This window comes from Amblyraja radiata, chromosome 2 (genome assembly GCF_010909765.2).
Source record: "Amblyraja radiata isolate CabotCenter1 chromosome 2, sAmbRad1.1.pri, whole genome shotgun sequence".
Taxonomy (NCBI): domain Eukaryota; kingdom Metazoa; phylum Chordata; class Chondrichthyes; order Rajiformes; family Rajidae; genus Amblyraja; species Amblyraja radiata.
The window spans coordinates 118,679,398-118,706,391 of NC_045957.1; the positions used below are offsets into that span (position 1 = coordinate 118,679,398).

Sequence of the window (26,994 nt, forward strand, 5' to 3'; positions counted from 1 at the left end):
TATGTCGTACGGTTTCATGGTCAGTCGTGTATTGTAATTGTAATTGCCTTGTCCATTTTCCATTGCTTCCAATTTATAAAATAGGACATAGAACAGTACACCACACAATGTATGTGCCAAGCGTAATGCCAAGATAAACTAACCTCATCTGTCTGCCCATGATGCATGTCCCTCCATTTCCCGCATATCTTCTTAAACGCTGTTATCGTATCTGTCTCAACCACCTTCCACGGCAGCGCGTTCCAAGCATCAGCCACTCTGTCAAATTCTTGCTCCTTACATCACGTTGAAACTTTGTCCCCCTAACCTTAGAACTATGGCTTCTAGACTTTGACATTTCCACGCTGTGAAAGTGGTTCTGCTGCAGGGTGCCACAGCTGGTAGAGCAACTGCCTCAACCCTGACCATGGGTGCTGCCTGTGTGGAGTTTGCACGTTCTCCCTGGCTGCTTTACTGATGCGTGAAGTGTGTAGATGGAGTCAATGGTGGGGAGTCTGGGTCTGTGTGGTGGAACTGAGTTAACATCTACAACTCTCTTGATCTCCAGTGACTAAGGGGTGATCTTATAGAGGTGTACAAAATCATGAGAGGAATAGATTTGGTATACGGTAGGTAGGTAGCTTTTCGGGTTGGAAACGCTTCTTCAGACATGAAAATACTGTAGCTGCCTGACCTTGATTAGCAGGGGTGTCAGGGGTTATGGGGAGAAGGCAGGAGAAGGGAAAGGGATTGAGAAGGAAAGATAGATCAGCCATGATTGGATTTCGGAGTAAACCCGATGGGCTGAATGGGCTGATTCTGCTCCAATAACATGAACTGTTGAGTTACTCCAGCACTTTTGGTCCTTTTGTGTAAGCCATCATCTACTGTTCCTTCCTACACAGAGTTTGGATTAGATTCGCACCTTTACTGATGCAACGCGAAGTGTGTGGATGGAGTCAATGGTGGGAAGTCTGGGTCTGTGTTGTGGAACAGAGCTAACATCTCTATCTCTCTTGATCTCCAGGGACGGAGATGAAGGAGGTAGATCCTGCAAGGTCTATGCCTGGAAGGAGGTGCACCATTTCTCTGCCTCGTATCCTCCTTTGCGTGGCTGGTGTGTCCTGGGACAAGAGGCTCCCTTCCGCCTGATGCCCCCCCTCCGTGCCTTCTGCCCCATCTCCTATACCCCCTCCCTCTCCTCCTCTGCTCCCCACTCTACCCTCTCATAGAGTCAAGGAGTGATACAGTGTGGAAACAGGCCCTTCGGCCCAACTCGCCCATACCGGTCAACAATGTCCCAGCTACCCTAGTCCCATTTGCCTGCGCTTGGTCCATAACCCTCCAAACCTGTCCTATCCATGTGCCTGTCCAAATGTTTCGTAAACAATGGGATAGTCCCAGCCTCAACTACCTCCTCTGGCAGCTTGTTCCATACACCCACCATCCTCTGTGTGAAAAAGTTACCCCTCGGATTCCTATTAAATCTTGTCCCCTTCATCTTGAACCTATCTATGTCCTCTGGTCCTCGATTCCCCTACTCTGGGTAAAAGACTCTGTGCACCTACCCAATCTATTCCTCTCATGATTTTGTACCCCTCTATAAGATCATCCTCCTGCGTTCCATGGAATAGAGTCCAGGCCTACTCAACCTCACCCTATAGCTCACACCCTCTAGGCCTGGCAACATCCTCGTAAATCTTTTCGGAACCATTTCAAGCTCTCCTCCTCTGCCCCCTTCCTTTATAACTCCCTCTCCTCTGTCACCTCACTCTGCCCTCCCCTCTGCCTCCTCCCCTGCTCTATGCCTCCCCTCCTCTGTCGTCCCACTCTGTCTCCCCCTCCCCCCCCTTGTGGAGATAAATGAGGAAAATCCTGCAAGGTCTCTTTTACGAAGGAGGTGCACTATTTCTCTGCCCCCTTTCCCTTTGCCCTCTCCTCCTCTGCTAGATGCAGGAAACATGTTCCCGATGTTAGGGGAATCCAAAACGAGGGGCCACAGTTTAAGAATAAAGGGTAGGACATTTAGAACTGAGATGAGGAAAAACCTTTGCACGCAGGGAGTTGTGAATCTGTGGAATACTCTGCCACAGGAGGCAGTGGAGGTCAAGAAGGAGTTAGATTTAGCTCTTAGGGCTAACGGAATCAAGGGATATGGGGAGAAAGCAGGAACAGAGTACTGATTGTGGATGTTCAAGAAGGAACTGCAGATGCTGGAAAATCGAAGGTAGATAAAAGTGCTCGAGAAGCTCAGCGGGTGCGGCAGCATCTATGGAGCAAAGGAAATCAGCCATGATCATATTGAATGGCAGTGCTGGTTCGAAGGGCCGAATGGTCTACTCCTGCACCTATTGTCTATATATCTATGTTTCTATGCCCCCCCCCCCTCCTCTGCCCTCTTCTCTGCCCCCTCTCCTCTGTCACATATAACTATGAAACATAAGACTGTTAAGGGTTTGGACACGTTAGAGGCTGGAAACATGTTCCTGATGTTGGGGGAGGTCAGAACCAGGGGCCACAGTTTAAGAATAAGGAGTAAGCCATTTAGAACGGAGACGAGGAAACACTTTTTCTCACAGAAAGTTGTGAGACTGTGGAATTTTCTGCCTCAGAGGGCAGGGGATGTAGGTTAGATACATAGAAAATAGTTGCAGGAGTAGGCCATTCGGCCCTTCGAGCCTGCACCGCCATTCAATATGATCATGGCTGATCATCCAACTCAGTATCCTGTACCTGCCTTCTCTCCATACCCCCTGATCCCTTTAGCCACAAGGGCCACTTCTAACTCCCTCTTAAATATAGCCAATGAACTGGCCTCAACTACCTTCTGTGGCAGAGAATTCCAGAGAGTCACCACTCTGTGTGAAAAATGTTTTTCTCATCTCGGTCCTAAAAGATTTCCCTCTTATCCTTAAACTGTGACCCCTTGTTCTGGACTTCCCCAACATCGGGAACAATCTTCCTGCATCTAGCCTGTCCAACCCCTTAAGAGTTTTGTAAGTTCTCTGGATGCGCTCAAGAGAGGGCTCTTAAAGATAGCGGAGTCAGGGGATATGGGGAGAAGGCAGGAACGGGGTACTGATTGGGGATGATCAGCCATGATCACATTGAATGGCGGTGCTGGCTCGAAGGGCGGAATGGCCTAATCCTGCACCTGTTGTCTATTGTCACCCCTTTCCTCCTCTGTCATCCCCCCCCCCCCCCCCCCAGTGAGGGAGATGAAGGAGGGAAATCCTGCAAGATCTCAGCTGGGAAGGAGATGCACTATTTCTCCCCTCCCCCCCTCTGATTCTCCCTCCTCCCCCCTCTGTCACTGCCCCCTCCCCCCCCCCTCTGATTCTCCCCCCCCCCCCGCGCGCTTCGCACCAACGGCTGCCAGGTCTCGTGAGGAGGGGGCGTGGCGGGGGGAGGGGTCAGGCCGCTTCCATTGGCCGAGTGGGCCGGCGGGTGACGTAAGCGCCGGCTATATTCCAGGAGAAGCAGGCAGCGCGCGGGTAGAACCGGCGGAGAGGCCGGAGCGAGAGGAGTGGTGTCACGGTCGCTCTGTGCGGGCAGAGATCTGACTGCTCTGTGCGGGCGGAGAGAGAGCGGTGGTAGTAGTAGTGGTGGTGGGAGTGTCTGACTGCTCGGCCACAGCGGGAGGCCGCAAGGACAACATCGGAGTCCGGCTGCTCGGAGCCGGGGAGGCTGGAGGAACAACACCGGGGTCCGGCTGCTCGGACTCGGAGCGGGCAGAGCCGGCGGGGCAGAGACCCAGGTCGTCCTGAGGGCCCCGCTTCACCACCGGCGAGCCTCGCCTAGCGACCGCAGACCTCACCCCTTCCCTCCCACACGAGCGTCGGCCGTCGGGTCGGCGATCCGGACGCAAGGCCGAGGCCCCGTCAGGGTGGCCGGGCACGAGTCCCGGGCGGCCGCGATGCTCTGCTACGTGACCAGGCCCGACGCGGTGGTGATGGAGGTGGAAGTGGATCCCAAAGCGAACGGCGAGGACTGCCTGAAGCAGGTGAGAGGGGAGAGGAGGGGAAGTGAAGGGAAGGAGGCTGGTGGAGGGAAGGGGTGTAGAGGGAGGAAGAGAAGAGGTGTGTATGGGGAGGAAGAGGAGTGCAGGGGGAAGAGAAAAGTGGGGGGAGAGGAGTGGAGAAGAGGTGTAGAGGGGAGGAAGAGAAGGGGAGTAAAGGAGAGGAAGAGAAGGGATGTAGGAGAAGTGGAGGGGAAGAGGTGTGTGTAGAAAGAGATGTGAGAGGGGATCCGACCTCAGGTTCTCTCTACCCAGGCTTCTAACCCATCTGCCTAAAGTGGGACTAGAGTGCATTTAACTCCCTTAATAAACCCAGCCATCCCTGGACCTTTGTTGCCCTGGTTAATACTTGTTGTGAATTGAATTTGGGGTTCAGAGGGAGAACACTTATGATTATGGTTAGCTGTCTTTTTACTTTGCAATCTCTGTAAACACATGCATTTAACTTTCAGTAAATCCAACCACCGCCTGGTGTTGTCCTGCTTTATGCTGCGATTAATATAGAGGGTAGCAAACTGCTTTGAATTAAATTTGGGGGGTAAGGGACTAGTTTTCTTGAAGTTCACTGTTTTCTGTTAACTGCTTTTAATATGATTGCATATACCCAATACATCCAACCATCTCGTGTGTTTGCTGCCGTGCTTTGTATTGTGATTAATATTTAGTTAGATGCTGTGAATTAAAATTGGGGGTTAGGGGACTCGTTTAATTTTCACTATTTTCTGTAAACGGCTTCTAGTATGCATTTAACTTCCTATCATCTGTCATTTGTGTTCTTCTTTGTGCTGTGAGTAATGTTTAGAGTTGTAAACTGCTGCTTTAGTTTACTGTAATTTTTTCCCGTTGCAATTCCTGTAAAACCGCTTATGTCTTTAATCTTCATAATAAACCAACCACCAAGCCCTATTTGTGCCAAGATTATTAACTACTGTAAATACTGAGCATTAGAACTGGGGGGGGGGGGGGAGATAGTCGGGCATGAATGCAGTTCACTATACTATTTGTTTTCCTTTGCAATCCCTGTAAACAACCCGTCTGCTCCCCCTCCAGGTTTGTCACAGGCTCGGGATTATAGAGGACGACTATTTAGGGCTACAGTATTCGGCGAACAAAGGGGAAACCCTCTGGCTGAACCTGAGAAACAGAATCTCCCAACAGATCGAAGGGATACCTTATAGATTCAAACTGCGAGTCAAATTTTTTGTCGAGCCCCATCTCTTGTTGCAAGAACAAACTAGGTATGTACAAACTTTTTGTTCTGGTTTACATTTTTAAATGTACATTGAGTAAAGTTTTAGTACTTTGCGTGCTTTTTTTTTTGTGTTGGTCCAGTGCTTCCATTTATTTAAGCGTTTCTTTTTGCTGTACTTTGCGTTTAGTTTGCAGATGACCGATAGTAACCTCAATGCTGGGAGTGTTACTGCAGGTCACTGGTAGGAAGGTAGGCCCTTTCACTGTAACCAGACACCGCTTCTAGGTCCTAGTGCTCGCGGCTGCTGATGTTATACTTTTGTTTTGCGTTAATTAGTATAAAGTAACGGTGGTGCAGTAAAACGTGTAAGATGTTTACAGCAATTTGTTTGAAGTTTCGGGACGCCAGATTTTTGGTCGGGTAGCATCTAGAGAGAAATATTGATATTATTTTCAGTTGATCTTCCGTCAAATATAAAGCGTGAAACTTTTGAGTTAAAAACAAACATTTGGAGGAACTCAAGCAGCATAGTCATACAGTATGGAAACGGGCCCTTCGGCCCTAACTGACCAACGTATCCTGTCTATGGTCCCACCTGCCCATATCCCTCAAAACCTATCCTATCCATGTACCCATTTAAATATTTCCTAAACGTTGTCATAGTAACCACCTCCTCTAGCAGCTTGTCCATGCACCCACCACCCTTGTGTAAAAAAAACTCCCTTTCAGTTTCCTATTAAATCCTTCCCCTCTTGCTTTAAACCTATGCCCTCCGGTTCTTGATTCACCTACTCTTGACTTTGGTTGTTCTTGATTAGAAAGGAGAGCAAGAGACTAAGCAAGTGGTGGAGCTGATTGAAGGAAGAGAATGAAGGTTTGCTGATCTGTCTGGAGGAAGTATGTGGGGGGGAAAAAGAGAACTAAACAATGATAGAGATAAAGGTGGGTTGTTTCTTACGAATAACGAAACCGCAGATGGTTGAGATGTGAAATAAAACACATGCCAGAAATACTGTCAAGCAGCATCTGTAGCGAAAGTTAATGCTACGCATTCTGCTCTCAACATGCTGGCTGGCTCTCGTGCTAACATCAGTGGCTGGTCATTTGAAGTTGTTGAAATTTATGAATTTTAGTTTTAAGTTTGTTGTCGGTGCAGGAGGCTGAGGGGTGATCATATAGAGGTGCATAAGATAATGAGGGGGGTAGGGGAGACGCATAATCTTTTACCCAGAGTAGGGGTTCAAGAACCAGTGGATGTAGTTTCATTCAGTTTATTGTCACATGTACTGGAGTACAGTGAAAAGCTTTTCCATGCTATCCAGCCAGCAGAAAGACAATACATGATTTCAATTGAAGCGAATAACGTTTAGTGCAAGGTAAAGTCCGATCAAAGATAGTCCAAGGGTCTCCAAAGGCTTAGGACTGTTCTCTAGTTATTAGTAGGACAGTGGTTTACGGTGAGAGGAAAATGTAATAAGAACGCGAGGACAACTTTTTCACTCATTTGATGATAGCTACATTGGACGAGCTGCGAGAGGAGGTAGTTGAGGCAGGTACAATGCCAATGTTTAAAGGACATTTGGATAGGTATAGGGAGAGGAAGGTTTGGCGGGATATGGGCCAAACCCAGGCAGATAGGATAGATTGGATGGGGCATCTTGGTCAGTGTGAGCAAGTTGGGGCCGAATGCCCTATTTCCATGCTGTATGAATCATAATCATAATTGTACTTTATTAGCCAAGTATGTTTTGCAACATATGAAGAATTTGGTTTGCTATACAGTCATACCAATAAAGAGCAACAAGACACCCAGATAAATTAATAACATGAACAACCACCACGGTGACTCCCCCACATTCCTCACTGTGATGGAAGGCAAAAAAAAGTTAAATCTCTTCCCTTCTTTGTTCTCCCGCTGTTGGGGGCCTCGAACCTTCCATTGTCAGGACGATCTTGGCTCCCGCAGCCAGCGGTCGGCCCCTCGGCATCGGGGAGATCAAGCTCCCGCATCGGGGGGAATCTCAGCTCCCCGTGCCGGGCGATAGAACCCCGTGTCGGGGCTAGTCCAACCTCCTGCGAGTCTGGAGCTTCCTGACATCAGTCACTACTGGAGACTGCGGGCTCCTCGATGGTGAAATCCGCAGGCCACAGTTGGAGCGTCGATCCCAGGCAAGGGGTCGCAGGCTCAGATGGCAAGTCCACGGCCCCGTGGTGGGGCTCAAAGTCAGTCTTGAGCAAGGCCTCCAGCTCCATGATGTTAGGTCGCAGAGCAACCGAAAATACGATCCGGAAAACAATCGCATCTCCAGCAAGGTAAGAGATTTGAAAAAAACTTTCCCCCTCCCCCAGCCTCCACATTAAACAAACCAGAGAACATTAACACATACTTTTAAAATACACTAAAAAAATAACCAAAAGGATGAAAAGGCAGGCAGACTGTTGGCGAGAGCTTACCTGGACTTATCATCAAATCTGTATTCGATTTTTCTGTAAGTTAGTCTGAGTTCTTAAATTTGGATTCTCTGCACATCGCACTCTGCTGGCTCTTAATGTCACAAATTACACCCTACGCGCATGGTAATCAATTCCTTGTACAGTGCCGAAGCTGACTGCGAATGTGTAGAGACTATTGACTGAGCAATGTTTTTGAAGTGCTGTGGCCTCAGGCTACATAAAGTAATAACTAGCCTGGCCAAATGCGGTACTGTTCCTCTAGAAAACAATTACCGGTTGAACTGCACGGAGTTCTATTGCTGAGCCCCATTTCGCCACAATTCCGAACGTAAACAAAATCCACCGACCAAGATTATTTCCTGCTTTAATAATAATAATAAATTGAATTTATATAGCGCTTTTCAGGGACTCAAAGTCGCTTTACAAGGCAAGGCCAAAAACAAAAACAAAACAAACCAAAAAATGAGCAGCAATTAATGCACAGATGAAAAGGGAGGGGGACGTGGGGCTAAGGATAGGCAGAGGTGAAGAGATGGGTCTTGAGGCGGGACTGGAAGATGGTGAGGGACTCGGAATTGCGGATCAGTTGGAGGAGGGAGTTCCAGAGCCTGGGAGCTGCCCTGGAGAAGGCTCTGTCCCCAAAACTGCGGAGGTTGGATTTGTGGATGGAGAGGAGACCGGCTGATGTGGATCTGAGGGACCGTGAGGGTTGGTAGGGGGAGAGGAGGTCAGTGAGATATGGGGGGGCCAGATGGTGGAGAGCTTTGTAGGTGAGGACCAGGATTTTGTAGGTGATCCGGTGGGATATGGGAAGCCAGTGAAGTTGTTTGAGGACTGGAGTGATGTGGTGCCAGGATTTGGTGTGGGTGATGAGTCGGGCGGCTGCGTTCTGGACCAGTTGGAGTCGGTTGATGTAGCTGGAGCTGATGCCAAGGAGAAGTGAGTTGCAGTAGTCCAGTCGGGAGGAGATGAAGACATGGATGAGTCTTTCAGCAGCGGGGGGTGTGAGAGAGGGTCTGATTTTGGCGATGTTGCGGAGGTAAAATAAGGAAGTTTCAATGACATGGCGGATGTGAGGCTCAAGGGGGAGGGTGGAATCAAAGATCACGCCAAGGTTGCGGGCCTGGGGAGATGGGGAGACAATGGTGCCGTCGATGGTGAGAGTGGGATTATTGATTTTGCTGAGTGGATTTGGAGCCTATGAGGAATTCTGTTTTATCGCTGTTGAGTTTGAGGAAGTTATGTTGCATCCAGGTTTTTATAGCTGACAAACAGGAGTTGATATGGGAGAGGGGGGGTTGTGGGGGGATTTGGTGCTGAGGTAGATCTGGGTGTCATCGGCGTAACAGTGGAAGTCCAGGTTGGAGTGGCGGAGTATCTGACCAAGGGGGAGGATGTAGATGATGAAGAGGAGGGTGCCGATTACGGAGCCTTGGGGAACGCCTTGAGTGAATGTGGCTGTAGCAGAGGTGTGGTTATGGAGAGAGATGAAGTGGGATCTGTTGGAAAGGTAGGAATGGAGCCAGCTGAGTGCAGTACCTTCGATTTATGTACCTTTAGAATTATGAGAAATGCTCTGTATTATGCTGTCATTTTGTCCTCGCTGCTTAAACAAACAAACTGGCAAGAGTCAAGAGTGTTTTATCATATGACTCGAGACGAAACAATGGAACTTTTTCTTGTTCCGCAGCACCACAGATATGTAAACTTAGTAGAAGATAGACACACAATGCTGGAGTAACTCAGCGGGTCAAGCAGCATCTCTGGAGAGAAGTAATGAATGACGTTTTGGGTCAAGACCCTTCTTCACACTTGGTACTCTGTAAACTCATATTAAGCAAAAAAGAGAGTTCAACTTAGATATAAAGAAACAAATAAACAATCGTAGTACAAAGATGAAAACAATGTCTATATAGTTTGGAGCTTGTATGGAGATTGTGGTGTTTGGTAGCTGGATGGTTGTAGGAAAGAAGCTGCTCCTGATTCTGGACGTTATAGTTTTCTGGCTCCGGTGCCAACTTCCTGATGGCAGGAGGGAAATGAGAGTGCTGCCAGTGTGTGGTTCTCTGATGCCGACTGCCTTTTTGAGGCAGTGACTCTTGTAGACCCCTGGCATACTGTAACAGAACGGTACTGGAAATAGAAGGTCTGATGTAGGGGCCCGACCTGAAACGTCACCCACCCATGTTCTCCAGGGATGCAGGCCTGTCCTGCTGAGTTACTCCAGCACTTTATTTCTCACCTTGGTAAATCAGCATCTGATGTTCCTTGATTCTACTGGAAATACTCTTATCTCTGGAAGAGATGAAAACAACAGTTAAGCCTGTAGATGGCTCCCAACGTGAAACACTGTTGGTCCATTCCCTCCACAGATGCAGCATGAGCCACTGGGAACTCTGTTCCGACAGCAGTGCGTTTTGCTTAAGATTCCAACATCTGCCCTTCCTTGTGTCACCAGTTCATCTCCCCCCCCCCCAGCTGTTTTCTGGTATTTTCTGTGCTTTAGCGGCTATTTAAAGGCCCCAAATTATCATGACTTTTAAAGAAAGAGATGCAATCTGTGTAGGCGTTCTTTGTTGTTGGACAAGTTGACAAGTGGAGCAGAATTTCTTTAATGTTTTAAATGCAGAATTACAGGTGTGTTTAAAACTTTAAATGTCAGCCATCTAGATTTTTTTCTGTCAATAAAATTGTTGCCTCACAGTAACAGAAACCCGGGTTCAATCCTGATTATGGGTCCTGTAGAGACAGAGTTTGTGTGGGTTTTCTCCAAGTGCTCTGGTTTCCTTCGCCCCCCTCCCCAAAGACGTACAGATTTGCAGGTAAAATTGTAAATTGTCTCTAGTGTGTAGGGATAGTGCGAGTGCACAGGTGGTCACTGATCGGCATAGGCCAAAGTGCTTGTTTCTGCATTGTATCTCTTAAATCAACTGAATTATATAAATATACAAGCTTCATCTATGGCAGAGAATTCCACAGATTCACAACTCTCTGGGTGAAAAAAATGTTTCCTCATCTCAGTCCTAAATGGCCTACCCCTTAACTCTAATCCCTGGTTCTGGACTTCCCCAACATTGAAAACATTTTTTCCTTCATCTGCCTTGTCCAATCCTGTAAGAATTTTATATGTTTCTGTAAGATTCCCTCTCATCCTAAATTCCAGTGAATACAAGCACAGTCGACCCATTCTTTCATCATACTCAGTCCCGCCGTCCTGGGAATTAATCTGGTGAGTTGCACTCCCTTAATAGCAAAAATGTCCTTCCTCAATTAGGGGACCAAAATTGCACACAATACTCCGGGGTGCGGTCTTATCAGAGCCCTGTACAAATGCAGTAGGACCTCCTTGCTCCAAAACTCAAATCCTCTTGCAATGAAGGCCAACATGCCATAAGCTTTCTTCATTGCCTGCTGTTCCTGCATGCTTACTTTTAGTGACTGATGTACAAGCACACCCAGGTCTTGTTGCACCTCACCGTCTCCTAATCTGACACCATTCGGATAATAATCTGCCTTCCTGTTCTTGCCACTGAAGTGGATAACTTCACATTTATCTACATTATACTGCATCTGCCCACTTACCCAACCTATTCAAGTCACCTTGCAGCCTCATAGCATCCTCCTTGCAGCTCACGCTGCCACCCAGCTTTGTGTCATCCGCAAACTTACAGATGTTACATTAAATTCCCTTGTCTAAATTGTTAATATTGTAAACAACTGGGGTCCCAGCACCCTGAGCCTTGCAGCATCCAACTAGTTACTGCCTGCCATTCTGAAAATGACCAGTTAATTCCCACTCTTTGCTTCCTGTCTGCCAACCAGTTCTCTATCCATGTCAACACCCAACCCCCAATACCATGTGCTCAAATTTTGCACACTAATCTCTAGAGTGGGACCTTGTCAGATGCTTTTTGCAAGTCCAGATGCACCACATCCACTGGCTCTCCCTTATCCATTCTACTTGTTATATCTTCAAAAAATTCCAAAAGTTTATTCAAGCATTTTTTATTTTCATTCCAATTAATTTTAATGATCAGTCTGTCTTTAAATGTCAAACAGTTATGGTGTATGTTCTTTTTTGCGTTTTATCTCTAATGTCTGTTTGTTACTTTGTATAGTTAAGAGGCAACTATGCAGCCCCATGTATTTCAACAGTTGCTCATTGTTACTTGCTGTGTGGCTTGCCCGCCAGTAACCTCCTGTTTACATTGTTGCCGTTTGACCGAGAGTTACCTCTGAAGTGTTGTGGAAGTGCTGCTTGGTGCCTCTGGGTAAATGAAGTCAAACCAGCTTCCTCATGTTACAGCTCCTCTCACACTTGTTTTTTTGATCATTTTTTTAAAACCCAAAGTAATTTTAAATTCTTGAACACTTAAGTTTTGAGACCATACTTGCTTGCAAAACCTGCTTTTGGTTCTCTTTTGCTTCCTGCAGTCAAAGTTAATGATTTTGTCTTCCTCTGGTTGTTTATCTGACCCCAGCCATAATTCATGCTGAATCTCTCATTTTGATCCTGTCTGTGTCCTGCACCTCCCTTGTACTATATCCTGCTGTGGTCAGAAGCACTGCAGTGTACACAGCTGGTGGGTTTTCTTTCCCTCATAGAAGTTTTGTTTTTCTGCCTACGGTGTCGTCTGCCATTATGTTCTCATTTTATATTGTCAACAAAGCAGATAGGAATGGCAAATGGCACGCGAGAAACTGCAGATGCTGTCGTCTTAAGTGAAACTGCACGATCTCAGCGAGTCAGGCAGCATCTAGGGAGGGAAATGGACCAACAACGTTTTCATAAATTCATAAGTAAAAGGAGCAGGATTTGGCTTTTTGGCCTGTCAAATCCACTCTGCCATTCAGTCATGGCTGATCTTTCTTTTCCTCTCAACCCCATTCTCCTGCCTTCTCCCCATAACCCCTGACACCCATGCTAACCTTTGGGGGGGGGGAAGAGCTGCAAAAAAGTGGGGGCAGGGCAAATAATGGGAAGTGCTAGGCATATAAATTGAGGGAGAATGCTAATAGGCAGATGTGTGGGTAGACATGAAAAAATCAGATAAAGGGGTGTCAGGAAAAGAAGGGGGGAGGGACTAAAGGGAGATAAGCATATGGAGGAGGGGAAATAGGCAGGAGAGGGAGTAATGTATGTGCATCAGGGTGGGCAAAGGAGGAGGGTATGACTTGCAATTGGACAATTCAATGTTCATACTGTTGGGTTGTAAGCTGCCCAAGTGGAACGGTGTGCCCACATAGAATGAGTTGTTTAGCAAGGAACTGCAGATGCTGGTTTACACCAAACATAGACACAAAGTGTTGGAGTAACTCGGCGGGTCGGGCAGCATCTCTGGAGAAAAAGGATGGGTGACGTTTCGGGTCGGAACCCTACAGACTGAAGACTTTTGAGTTACTCCAGCCACTTAGTGTCTCTTTGGGAATGTATTGTTGTTCCTGATCCAGTGATCTTATTCCAGGAATGGAGGAGGCCAATTATGGGGAATGGGAGTTAAAATGGTGAGCAACTGGGAGATCCAGCAGACCTTAGCGAACAAATGTGTACAGAAAAATGGTCGTCACCTGGTTAACTGTGTTCAGTAAGATTTACAAGGATGTTGCCAGGGCTAGAGTGTTTGAGCTACAGGGAGAGGTTGAGTAGGTTGGGACTACATTCCTTGGAGCGCAGGAGGATGAGGAGTGATCTTATAGAAGTGTATAAGATCATGAGAGGAATAGATTGGGGTAGATGTTTCTTGCCCAGAGTATGTTAAGCTTGAACATAGGTTTATGGTGAAGTGGAAAAGATTTAATGGGGAACTGAGGGGTTGTGTGGAACAAGCTGCCAGGGGAGGCAGTTGAGGCAGGGTCTATCCCAACATTTAAGAAAGAGACAGGTACGTGATTTGGAGGGAAATGGACCAAACGCAGGCAGGTGAATATGTTGGCCGGTGTGGGCAAGTTGGGACTGTATCACTCTATGACTCTAATCTATCTATATGATCTATTAGGTCAATGTTTGGCCTCGCTGATGTAAAGGAGGCTTCCTATTCCATCATTGTGGCCAATTAACCTTGTTTTGTATGGAACCATTCAAGCCTTGCCCAGTGATTTCAGCATAAAGTTCATATTGGTCTGAATTTGGTGGTTAGGCTGGGTCCAAATGGAGCATTGTTTACAATAATGACAAATGCAGTTTCTCCACTAATTACTTTCTCAGCAAAAACTCAGTTTCGAGAGCTGAGCAAACATCAACTTCTGAAGATTTATTATGGAACAGAACTTGTTAATCTAACAGAACAGGCCTTGAAAGATAAGCTATCTAATTTGTCATGTGTAACAACTTCCCTAACTTCAAATAGCCCTTGCTTTCCCTCTCCATCCCCTCCCCCTTCCCAGTTCTCCCACCAGTCTTACTGTCTCCGACCACATTCTATCTCTGTCCCGCCCACTCCCCTGACATCAGCCTGGAGAAGGGTCTCGACCCGAAACGTGACCCATTCCTTCTCTCCAGAGATGCTGCCTCACCCGCTGAGTTACTCCAGCATTTTGTATCTAATTTATTAGTTGTGGTGCTATCTGAGTTTTCTCACAGCTGGAATTGGTGATTAAGGAACATAATGTTTTAATGCTGGAATTTGTCATTCTGCCATATTTGCACAATGATTTTGGAGTTATTAGTTATAACTACTTTGCAATCTATTTTCTCTTCCCTCACATAAACATAAACCCCTCTCCCTCTCCAAATAAGTCGACCTCTCTGGAGCAGAAGTTGGATATGCAATTTATTCTTGTTCACTGGAGCAATTCATTCCAGTGCGGTGTCCTTGATAGTATTTATTATACAAATCTTAATTAATAGCCAATACTGTTTTTAATCTGGCATACACTTTTCCTAGCATTTGAGTTTATCGTGAACACAAAAGTGCTGGAGTAATAGGCCTGTCCCACTTGGGCGATTTTTTTTTTTGGGCAACTACAGGCAACCCAAATTTCCACCGACCCTGGTTGTGTGGCAATAAATTATATCTAAATCTAAATCTATCTAAATCTAAATGTTTTGCAACAGCGGTGACAATTTTTGGTGTCGTATGTCGACGTAGGGGTTATCGTAGGCGCTGTCGTAGGTTGTCACCTACGACGCCATTAAAAATAGTCCCTGGCAGTCGCCTAAGTAGGACAGGCCCATAACTCAGCGAGTCAGGCAGCATCTGTGGAAGGAGAGGAAGGATTACATTTTGAGTCTGGACCCTTCTTCAGACTTTGTAGTAGGGAGGAAGAAAGCTGGAAAAGAGGTGGGGGGGCGGGACAAAGCCTGGGAATTGAAAGGCAGATACAGGTTAGGGGAGGTTTGACTGGCCCTTCGAGTCAGCACCGCCATTCAATGTGATCATGGCTGATCATCCCCAATCAGTACCCCGTTCCTGCCTTCTCCCCATATCCCCTGACTCCACTATCTTTAAGAGTCCTATCGAGCTCTGTTCAGTTTGTGTTCAGTTGGGGGGGAGGGGATTGGAGAGATAGGAAATGTTTGTAATGGTCAAAGATGTCTATTTTTCACGAAGCAGTCTTAAATTTGGGGTTTATAGTAGATTATATTTGAGCCCACTCTATGACGAGGCTAAAAAAACAATGTTTTAATTGGTTATAGAATGTTTAAAATCCCTTTGCTTTCCAAGTTGTTCATCAATGTTTAAAGTCATCTGTATTTGTTGTGTTTCAGGCACCAGTTTTTTATGCATGTACGAGATGACCTCCTGGGTGGCCGTCTTCAATGTTCAACGGAGCACGCTGTAGACTTGAGTGCACTTCTAGCACTGGTGGAATTTGGAGACTACAATCAAAACACTGCCAAGTATTCTTACGAAGATCTCTGTGCAAATGACTTAAACACTACCGTTTTGAACAGGTAAATGGACTGCAGCCAGCTGCAAACTGCTCGCCTTCCCAAGTTATTGGACCATCATTAAGTACAGACCTTATGTAGATCTATCGGAACCACCAATGCACGATGGCCCCAAAGTGTGGTGATTTTTTTGGCCAGTTCTTAGTTATCCAGCATGAAATTAGGGCCTTCTGTCTAACTTGTCCATGACATCCAATATACCAACTACACTAGTCCCACCTGCCCATGTTTTCCCCATATCCCTGTAACCAACCTGGTGTAAATTTTGCCTACCCAGGGAGTAAATTTGTTGATTTTGGATTTGTACATATTTTTTCTCATTGACTGACTGTTTGGTTCTGGTCTACCGGTATCTGTTCATTATTAGTTCATAAATAAGCAAAATAACATTGATGTGCTATTAAAGTTGTCTGGGGAAAACGGGACAAAAAAGGTTGGGAACCCCTGCTGTAAACCTTTCCTACCCATTCCTCATCCCAGAGAAAGATCTATCAATATCCGGCACAGTGGCGCAGCGGTAGAGTTGCTGCTTCACAACACCAGAGACCCTGGTTCGATCCCGACTACAGCCGCTGCCTGTGTGAAGTTTGCACATTCTCCCTGTGACCGCATGGGTTTTCTCTGGGTGCTCTGGTTTTATCCCACACTCCACAAAGAAGTACAGGTTTGTAGGCTAATTGGCTTAGCACAATTGTAAACTAGCCCTAGTGTGTACAGGATAATGTTATTGTACGGGGATTGCTGGTTGGCACGGTGGGCCAAATGGCCTGTTTCCGCACTGTTTCTAAACTGAATTAAACTAAAATCATCCAATGCAGTTCCTCTGTCCTTTTAAAACCTCTTTTCTACCTGTTCTTCACCTTAGTTGAATTTGACTTGCATTTACGTACAGTACTATATAATGTGGATATAGACACAAATAGCTGGTGTACCTCAGTGAGGACAGGCAACATCTCTGGAGAGAAGGAACGGGTGATGTTTTGGGTCAAGACCATTGGGCCACCCATTCCTTCTCTCCAGAGCTGCTGAGTTTCTTCGGCTTTTTGAGTCTATCTTCGGTTTAAACCAGCATCTGCAGTTCCTTCTTACACTATATAATCTGATTGGATAGCAAGCAAACCAAGCTTTTCACTGGGCCTCGATACATTTGATGACAATAAGCTTAAACCATGTTCTTAATTTTAAAGAAGGTTGCACTGAGCTTCTATATTAACCCTGATCAGCTTTTGATCTTTCCAGAATTTGTAGTAAATAAGAATTATTTTAAGAAATTATTTGTTACATGTGTTTAGAGGTTAATTTAATTCACCTGGTTCTTTTTTTAAATTTTAAACCCTTTTCTCAACACTGGTTTGCCACACATTCTTCACCACTGGGGGTCTAAGATATCTGCCTACAAAGTCTGCCTCTGAAGTCGGCTATGGGAAAGGATCTGCTGGCACTGGCCAGAGTTCCAGAGCCCTGGCTACGGGGCAAATTCAACTAGCCTATCGGCTGCGGAAGTCCCGATGAGGTTGAGATCGGTTGCCTCGCCCGGCCTTGGTCCCTCATTTTCCAGGGGCTTCAAGCTCGCTCCTATAAATTTGTCTGGAGTAAGATCATAAATGATAGGAGTAGAATTAGGCCATTCGGTCCTTCACCTCTACTCCACCATTCAATCATGGCTGATCTATCTCTCCCTCCTAACCCAATTTTCCTGCCTTCTCCCAATAACCTCTGACACCTGTACTAATAAAAAAGAGGTGTCGGGCCACCAGTTGCTGGAAAATCAGTGGTGGGCCTGTATTTGATGGAATTATTGAAACACCGCTCTCTTTCAACAGTATTGTTGCCAAACACAAGAGTTTAGAAGGAATGAGTCGCTGCACTGCCGAGTATCAAGTTCTACAGATTGCATGTACACTGGAGCACTATGGTGTGGAGTGGCATCCCGTCAAAGATGGAGATGGACAAAAGATGGTGATTGGTGTGGGGCCAAATGATATATCTGTCTGTAAAGAGGACTTGACTCTGATTAACAGGTAAATGGCATTATCTACCTGGTTTCTATCAAAACTTCCTTCAAATATTGATCCATATATGTTATCCTAGACTGTTAATATTTTGTTTAGTAATCTTAAGTTTTAGTTCCACTGATTTGTTTATTTGATAATTCGGGCCACTGCTTCAGTCTCACCTGCAATCATCTATGAGGTGTTATCTTTAGTTTGGAACAAGACATTAGAGATCCAGCACGGAAACGGGCCTTTCGACCTACCGAGTCCACGCTGGCCAGCAATTACCTATACACTAGTACTATCCTACACACTAGGGACAATTTACAGAAGCCAATTAACCTACAAACCTGCATGTTTTTGGAGTGAGATAATACTGGAAAATACCCTTGCAGTCTCGGGAAGAACGTAGAAACTCTATAGAGACAACACCCTTAGTCAGGATCAAACTCTGGTCCCTGGCATTGTAGTGTAGCAGCTCTACTGCTCTGCCACTGTGCCACCCTGATGGGTCTAGATTGATCAGTGTAGTTGGTGGGATGAAGGGTCTGTTTCCATGCTGCATCTTTAAACTCTTAAGTTTGTGTAGAAGTAATTAACTGTTTATTCTGCAAGGTCACTCATTGCAATCATTTAAATCTGCTTTTTTTGTGTTGCTTTCATTAGCCAGAGGGTAGTTAATCTGTGGAATTCATTGACACAGACAGCTGTGGAGACTGACATGGGGTATTTTTAAGCTAGAGAGTGATGGGTTCTATATTAGGAAGGAAGTCAAAGGTTATGGAGAGAAGGTAGGAATGGGGTTGAGAGTGAAAAATAGATTAGCCATGGTTGAATGGTGGAGTAGAATTCTGCTCCTATGTCTTATGGTCTTGCTGTTGGAGTAGTGTTACATCACATTTCCCTTCATTTATACTTCATCCACCAATTTTCTTTGAAGATATACAAAAAAATGCTGGAGCAACTCAGCGGGTCAGACAGCAACTCCGGAGAAAAGAAACTGGTAACATTTTGAGTCGACACCCTTCCTCAGACCAAAATGTCACCTATTCCTTTTCTCCAGAGATGCTGCCTGACCCGCTGAGTTACTCCAGCATTAATACCAAGCCAATTAACCTGCAAACCCGTACTACTTTTGAGTGTGGGAGGAAACCGAATATCTCTGAGAAAACCCATGCAGGTCATGGAGAATGTGCAAACTTGGTACAGTCAGGATCAAGCCCAGGTCTGCAGCAAATCTACTGCTGCGCCACCATGCCGTCCTTGTCTTCTGGTGATCTCGGGTAGTAAACCTTGGGCTTACACACGAATGCACTGGCATTCAATGTCGTGATGCATGCATTGAAATATTTTATTGTCATAACTGAATTTGGACGGCGAAGCAGGTTTGTTCACTTCTGTATCGTTTCTATTTCAGGATTTCGTATCCTATTATCCAGATGGCAACCCAATCGAATAAGAATGTTTTCCTGACCATCACCAAGGAGTTGGGCAGCGTCGTGCTGATGTTGAAGTTGATAAGCAACAGGGCAGCAAGCGCCCTTTACCGTGCAATAACCGAGACCCATGCATTTTACAGGTATGGTTTTGTACTGTCGCACTTAAGTGGTTCACTCTCTATAACAAGGGTTTCCAACCTGGGGTGAATTACCCAGGGGGTAAATTTGTTGATTGTGGATTTGTACATGTTTTTTCTCATTGACTGACTGTTTGGTTCCGGTATCTGTTCATCATTAGTTCATAAATAAGTGAAATGACATTGTTATGTGCTATTAAAGTTGCCAGCGGTAAATGGGATGAGAAAGGTTGGGAACCCCTGCTCTGTAGCTTGCATTTATGTGCGGTTGATTCTTTGCACTTACTTTCATAAGTTCTTGAGTAATAGAAGCAAAATTAGACCATTTGGCCCATTGAATCTACTCTGCCATTCCATTGTGGTTGATCTACTGTTATCTCTCAACCCCATTCTCCTGCCACCCCCCCTCTCGTAACCCCATACAACCCTATTAATCAAGAAACTCATTCCCTGCCGTAAAAATATCCATAAACTTGGCGTCCACAGCCGGCTGTGGCAATGAATTCCACAAATTCACCACCCTCTGACAAAAGAAATTCCTCCATCTCATGTCCTAAAGTATGTCCTTTTATTCTGAGCCTGTGGCCTCTGGTCCTAGAACCATTATGTTGAGATTTATTCCTCTTGGAATTTGTTTACGGAGAGGGAGGGGACAGAGAGACATGTGCTGAATAACTCAATGGGCCAGTCAGCATCTTTGGAGAACAGTGGGTAGCATGTTGGCGCAGTGGTAGAGTCACGGCCTTACAGTGCCAAGACCTGGGTTCGATCCTGACTGGGTTCTATCTGCAATGAGTTTATATGTTCACCGCGTGACCTCGTGGGTTTTCTCTGGGTGCTCCGGTTTCCTCCCACGATCAAGGCATACATGCTTTGATAAAAATTGTCCCTAGTGTGTAGGATGGTGCTAGTGTATGGGGATTGCTGGTCGGTGTGGCCTCAGTCGTCCGAGGGGCCTGTTTACACTCTGTACCTCTAAAGTAGACTAAACATGGATAGGTGCCGTTTTGGGTCGGGACACTTCAGGCATCAGCCTCTGCACTTTTTTATCAGCATCTGCAAATTTGTTTAGCTTGCAGAAGTACAGATGTTCAACTTCAACCCAGTTCTAATTTAATACACACAGTGCACCATGAGTAATTTGGCTTGTGGATTGAAAGATCTCCATCATGATTTTATTATAGGCAGTCCTACAGCACAGAGACAGGCCTAATGACCCAACTCATCCATGCCCAGCTAGGCCCATTTGGCCCATATCACTCTAGATGTTTCCTATTCGTGCACCCGTCCAAGTGTCTCTTGGTCCTGCCTTAACTACCTCCTACGACAGCTCATTCCATCTACCCACCATCCTCTGAGTGGGAAAAGTTGCCTCTGTGGTTCCTTTCAAACCTTGCCCCTCTCGGTATTTAGCACCCATCGCAATCGGTCTTAAGAAGGGTCCCAACCTAAAACATCACTTATCTGTGGTCTCCAGAGATGCCGCCTAATCCACAGAGTTATTCCAGCACTTTATATCTTCCCTTGCAAATGTACTGCACTGGGATGCCAGCCTCTTTCGTAAGATTAGTCTTTAGAGTATCTGACATTTCTCTTTCAGGTGTGACACCGTCACGAACGCGGTCATGATGCAGTACAGCAGGGATTTCAAGGGCCATCTTGCTTCTTTATTCCTCAATGAAAACATCAATCTTGGCAAGAAATATGTATTTGACATCAAACGCACATCCAAGGAGGTTTACGACCACACGCGGAGAGCTTTATATAATGCAGGCATTGTAGACTATGTTCCGAGCAGTGATCAGGATGGCCAGAACTCTCCGCTTAAATCTTCTGACCTTGAACTGAACTGTAACAGTTGTGAAGGACTGAGCTGTCAGCAAAGCCAGATACTCCAGGAGAAGATTCGAAAGCTTAAAGAAGCCCTCCTGTGCATGGTCTGTTGTGGTGAAGAGATCAATACAGCTTTCTGTCCCTGTGGGCACATGGTTTGCTGTGATACTTGTGCAAGTCAACTCCAGGTAACTTTAATATACTTTCATCTATCATCATTGCCTATCACGCGTCTGTGTTGGCCCATATGCTAAGACACCCATTTTTTCCTTATGCAATGATTCCAAGTTCCACTACCAGATTTGTACCTACTGTCCATTTGAGCTTATCACACCTATCACCTGGTAGATAAAAATGCTGGAGAAACTCAGCGGGTGAGGTGGCATGTATGGAGCGAAGGTAAAGGTGATGTTTCGGTGATGTAAAAGGTGATGTATAATGGGATATCATATGGATGCTGCCTCACCAGCTGAGCTACAAGAGTCAAGAGTTTTATTGTCATGTGTCCCAGATAAGACAATGAAATTCTTGCTTGCAGCAGCACAACAGTATATATAAACATAATACAGAACAGGAGATTACTTCTCCAGCATTTTTATCTACCTTCGATTTTTCCAGCATTTGCAGTTCCCTCTTAAACGCCACCTATCACCTACTATTCTAGTTTCATGATGTGTAACGGGATATCACATGGATAGGACAGGTTTGGAGAGATATGGACCAAACGCAGGCAGATGGGACGAGGGTAACTGGGACTTGTTGGCCAGTGTGGGCAAGTTGGGCCAAAGGGCCTGTTTCCACACTATCACTCTGTGCCTCTGTAAATCAGAAAAGTGTGTCGCAGCAATCGAGTTGCTGCCTTGCAGCGTCAGAGACCCAGGTTTAATCCTGACTACGGGTGCTGTCTGTACGGAGTTTGCACAATCACCCTGTGAACGCGTGGGTTTTCTCTGGCTGTTCTGCTTTCCTCCCATGCTCGAAACGTACAGTTTTGTAGGCTCATTGGCTTCTGTCCATTGTTTCTAGTGTGTAGGATGGAACTAGTGTACAGGTGATTGACGCAGTTTCGATGGGCCGAAGCACCCGTTTCCACGCTGTATCTCTAAACTAAACAGGCAGAGAAATGGCAAATGGAATTTAATCTGAGGAAGTGAGACGTTGCACTTTGGTTTGGGGAAATTATACAGTTAATGGCGAGACCCATAACAGCATTTAACGTACAGAAGCATCTTTCAGTTCTAGTTCATAGCATCCAGAAAGTGCAATACAAATAGTGATCAGGGAGGCAAATGGTATGCTTAGCTTCATCAGTCAGGCCAATGATTACAAGAAGATAGACACAACATGCTGGAGTAACACAGTGGGACAGGCATTACAAGTCAGGAGCTCATATTGCAGCTTTGTAGGCCTTTGGTCAGGGTGCATTTGGAATTATGGGTGCAGTTCTGGTTATCTCATTAATAATCATGATCATACTTTATTAGCCAAGTATGTTTTGCAACATACAAGGAATTTAATTTGCCATACAGTCATACCAATAAAAAGCAACAGAACACACAAAATACATTTTATATGAATGTCATTCAATAAGCATCCACCACAGTGACTCCTCCACAATCCTCACTGTGATGGAAGGGGGAAAAAGTTCACTCTCTTCCCTTTGTTCTCCCGAGGTCGGGAGCCTCGAGCCTGCCGTTAACGGGATGATCTTGGCTCCTGTAGCTGGCAGTGGGCCCTCCGCGTCGGGGTGGGGGGGGGGGGGGGGAAAACGCAGCACCGCTGTGCCGGGCGGTCGGACCCCGGGTTAGGGCTAGTCGAACACCTTTATTTATTTACCTGCTCTGTGGCTGGGTTTTCAGCTTTTCAAGGTCACATCCACATAATACCTGTTTTAAATGTGAGGATTTCTGACTTGCAGGCAGAAGGTTCAAAGCCCCACTCCTCGGAGGAAAATGTTTCTTCCCATCCTACTTCTAACACTTAATGAATATGTATAGCCTGCCCAATTACTTTTCTCACTGGCTCTTTCTCCCAGTGTAGTCCCTTGATCTTAACCCATCTCAAACCATACCTCAGTCTCTTTGTTTTAATAAGGAAAAAAAATGTCAGGTTTTGTTGGTATTTGTACAACTAATTTTCCATGCCTGGCTATATCACCTTGTCGTCATCATCATCATTATCGTTGAAAACATCAACGGGCACAGTGCCTTATAATTCTATGTGCGACAGTGATCGCAACTTCTTCTTTTAGTGCTGTCACATATTCTTGTAACTGTTAGTACAGAACCAGGGTCTGTACTAACAGTTTGTAGCATGAATTTGCGCCCCCTTATCTTTTATCAACTGAGACAAATGTGCTGAATGCATCCATAGCTTTTATAGAACTTGGGACAGTATGGCCTTCAACCCACAGTGTTTACTTATAGTTTACAGTCATATGTACCAAGGTATAGTGAAAGGCTTTGGTGACGTGCTAACCAGTCAGTGGAACGACCATACATTACAATTGAGCCATCCACAGATGTATGATACAGAAAATAACGTTCCGTGCATTTAAAAGTCCAGTAAAGTGTGCGGATCGCCAGTGAGACAGCCTGTGCTGAACATGATACCATCGGGTCATAAGTGATAGGAGTAGAATTAGGCCATTCGGCATGTCAAGTCTATTCTGTCATTCAATCATGGCTTATCTATCTCTCTCCTAGCCCCATTCTCCTGCCTTCTTCCCATAACTTCTGACGCCAAGACTATCACTTATCTATAGTCCATATCTCATAATCCATATCCCTCCATTTCACGCATGCCCATATGCCTATCCAAGAGCCTTTTAAGCACAACTAAAATCTGCTTCAACTTCCACCCTCGCTGTGTTCCAGAAACTAGTCACCCTCGTTTTAAAAAAAACATATGCAGCCCTGCATTTCTGTAACTGTCTCGACATCAGAGGTTTGCAGAAATGTATTCAAGATCCCCCTCTTTTATGCACACTTATAATGTTATCCTTTATTGCATTTACCTTGCACCTTCTCCACAATTGAGTTCCATTTGTCAATTTATAGCCATCTAACCAGTGTAAAACATGAAGAGTCTGTTTGTGGACCTGCTTTAGTTTAGTTTGGAGATACAGCATGGAAACAGGCCCACCGGGTCCACGCCGACCAGCGATATCCGCACATTAACACTATCCTACACCCACTAGGGGCAATTTTTACATTTATACCAAGCCACTTAACCTACAAACCTGTACGTCTTTGGAGTGTGTGAGGAAACTGAAGATCTCGGGGAAACCCAGGCAGGTCACGGGGAGAACGTACAAACTCCGTACAGACAGCACCCGTAATCGGGATCGAACCCGGGTCTCAGGCGCAGCATTCGCTGTAAAGCAGCAACTCCACTGCTGCCCCACTGAATTAATCAAATCCAGTAGCTCCATGACAAATTGTTTCTAAATGCCTTTAATTTACCCATTGTCCCCCACGATGCTCTTTATTTTGCTGCACTTCAAATCATTCTTCTAGCTGGCATATCCCTTGTATGGGTATGACATGAGCACCCTTGTACTGAACAATGTTGCAGCTTGGATCTCTTACTTGAGCCCTTTCTGTAGCTATGTTGTATAATTAATTGCAATAGCTGATATTTGTTACTTGGTTTGGATATCACAATGGGAAGAGTAGCTTGCTGGAGCTAGAGGTGTCATGGCTGAGTGCAGTGTTTTCTGGGTCTATAATCTAGCTGCTTCTTCCAGGAGTCGTAGAGGGGCCCTTTGACTCAACTTGGCCACAATGACCAACGTGTCCCACATGCCGTATGCCTCTAAACCTGTGCTATCCATGTACTTGTCTAAATGTTGCAATAGTACCTGCCTCAACCACCTCCTCCGACAGTTCGTTCCATACACCGGTTCTTATTAAATCTTTCCCCCTCACCTTGAACCTATGTCCTCTGGTTCTTCATTCCCCTACTCTGAGAAAGGGACTCTATGCGTTTACCTGATCTATTCCTCTTGCAGTTTTGTACACCTCTATAAGATCACCCCTCATCCTCCTGCAATAAAGGAATAAAGTCGTAGCTGACTCAGTTAGCATGCTGTTTATAAGTATTGATTGAATGTGCTGTTTTTAAGAGTAGTAGATATGTACGCAACCTACAGCGGTGATATATCAGGCAATGGACGGGTGGGGGAGAAGGTGAAAGAATGTTAAGGACTGATCCTTCACTGAGGTTCTTGGTAAAAACAAAAAATCTAAATACAGATCATCAGGTGTAGTAGAAAAAACTGATAATACTCAACAAGCTAGAGTGTGAAATGTTTCCACCTTTATGACTGCATTTCTAGAGTGCCAGTTTTTACATTTTGCTTCAGGGGTTTGTACTTTTCATAGCACAGGAGCAGAGTTAGACCATTTGGCCCATCGAGTCTATGCCACCATTCAATCGTGGCTGATCTATTTTTCCCGCTCAACCCCATTCTCCTGCCTTCTGCCCATAACCTTTGACCCGCTCGCTAATCAAGAGGTGGCTTCCTCTGCCATTTGTGGCAATTACATTTTATTTCCTACTTTAGAGAGACGGTGCAGAAACTGACCCTTCGGTCCACATAGTCTGTGCCTGTCAGTGATCCCCGTACACTAGTACTATCCTACACATTGGGGATAATTTGCCCTTTTACTGAAGCCAATGAACCTACAAACCGGTACGTCTTTGCAGTGTGGGAGGAAACCGGAGCACCCGGAGAAAACCCACGGTCACAGGGGGAGAACGTACAAACTCAGTACAGACCGCTCCCGTCAAACTCAGTACAGACAGCACCCGTCATGCTGCCCTTTTTGTTTTCATATTAAAATCTAAAATCTCTTCTCTTTAATTTTTTTTTCCCAGGCTTGCCCCGTATGCCGTTCTGAAATTGATCACGTTCAGCATGTGTTCCTGCCCACGTGCGCCAGTCTGCTGAACCTGACTGTGATATGAATAGTTTGGAGAAGAGTTTGTGAAGCTAACACGACAGAGGACTGGAGGTGCTGCAGGTTTCTCGATGCAAATATACCAGTTTGTTTGTGTTTGCATCTCGTGGCGTATTTGGAAGGTTCCCAAGACTTCCAGGCCAGTGATGGATGATTTGAGGGACCGGAACTTCTGTCACAGATGGTATTAAGAGACTTGCCAGTTTTAAAACCTTTCAAACCCAATTGCATTTTTTTTTTGTGTGTATCAGTTGACCTGAATTGCATTGTGACTAGTAGCAGCAGCAGCTAGTCATTGAGACCGTGTAACAGTGATACTGCCTGAACAATTCTTTTTTTTGGAGTGCCCATCCATGGCATTAGAACTGTTATGTTGTGCTATCTCTTTTTATTACAAAGATTTTAAAAGCGTTTTTTTGATTTGTAGTTCACAAGTGTATTGGCTCGAAAAATGTAGCGACATTGGTGCAATGGTGCAGAATCATTTGAGGTGTATAATAGCTTTATCCATCTTCCATCAAACCAATTGTAAGGTGAACAACATATTTACACTTTTGTTTTAAAATTATTCTGATCTTGGGCGTCTACATCAGAAAATGTCCTTTTTTTTTAAATTCTCAAATATGCAATTGTATTAGTTATACTTTCGTGGCTATGACAAGTTTCGAGTGTGAAACCAAGTGTAGAGCTATTCCAGTTTGATTACTGGATATTTATACCTCGTGTAGGGTCAGTAGAAAATTTCGGATGCAAGGACTTGCTGAAAGACCAATTTGTGTGCAATTCTGACTGCGTTAAGGCTAAGCATAAAACTGTCACTTTATAAAAGGAATTCCAAATGTTCATAGGGTAGCCTTAATGTAGCAGCAATGACAGACACCGTGTGTTCATGTACAGATCGGGTTCTTTGCACAGACGTTTTGACTTTAAAATATATTATTGTCTGTCATGATTGAACATGACAGACAATCTATTTTTACACTTTGTACAAATTAGATTTATTTCCATTTGAAGAAAACATTGTCTAAGCTAGATTTAACTCATTTTTGTATTCCTTTTAAAGTATGTTAATAAAGACTTTTGTATCATTTTA

General features: G+C 45.3%; 1 protein-coding gene across 1 annotated transcript; it reads left to right on the top strand.

Annotated features, from left to right (window-relative positions):
• The first annotated feature begins 3,461 nt into the window (after positions 1-3,461).
• LOC116967674 (myosin regulatory light chain interacting protein) lies at positions 3,462-26,994 on the top strand. The gene is made up of 7 exons (XM_033014267.1): positions 3,462-3,982; positions 5,048-5,235; positions 15,352-15,537; positions 17,358-17,555; positions 18,946-19,107; positions 20,705-21,125; positions 25,819-26,994. The coding sequence occupies exons 1-7, from the start codon at positions 3,896-3,898 to the stop codon at positions 25,906-25,908; spliced, it is 1,332 nt and encodes a 443-aa protein (XP_032870158.1). The 5' UTR covers positions 3,462-3,895; the 3' UTR covers positions 25,909-26,994.

Coding starts and splice junctions, on each gene's coding strand:
- LOC116967674 (XM_033014267.1), top strand. CDS start 3,896: ATGCTCTGCTACGTGACCAGGCCCGACGCGGTGGTGATGGAGGTGGAA. Junction 17,556..18,945: donor GACTTGACTCTGATTAACAG/GTAAATGGCATT, acceptor TTTCTATTTCAG/GATTTCGTATCCTATTATCC. Junction 19,108..20,704: donor GAGACCCATGCATTTTACAG/GTATGGTTTTGT, acceptor TTTCTCTTTCAG/GTGTGACACCGTCACGAACG.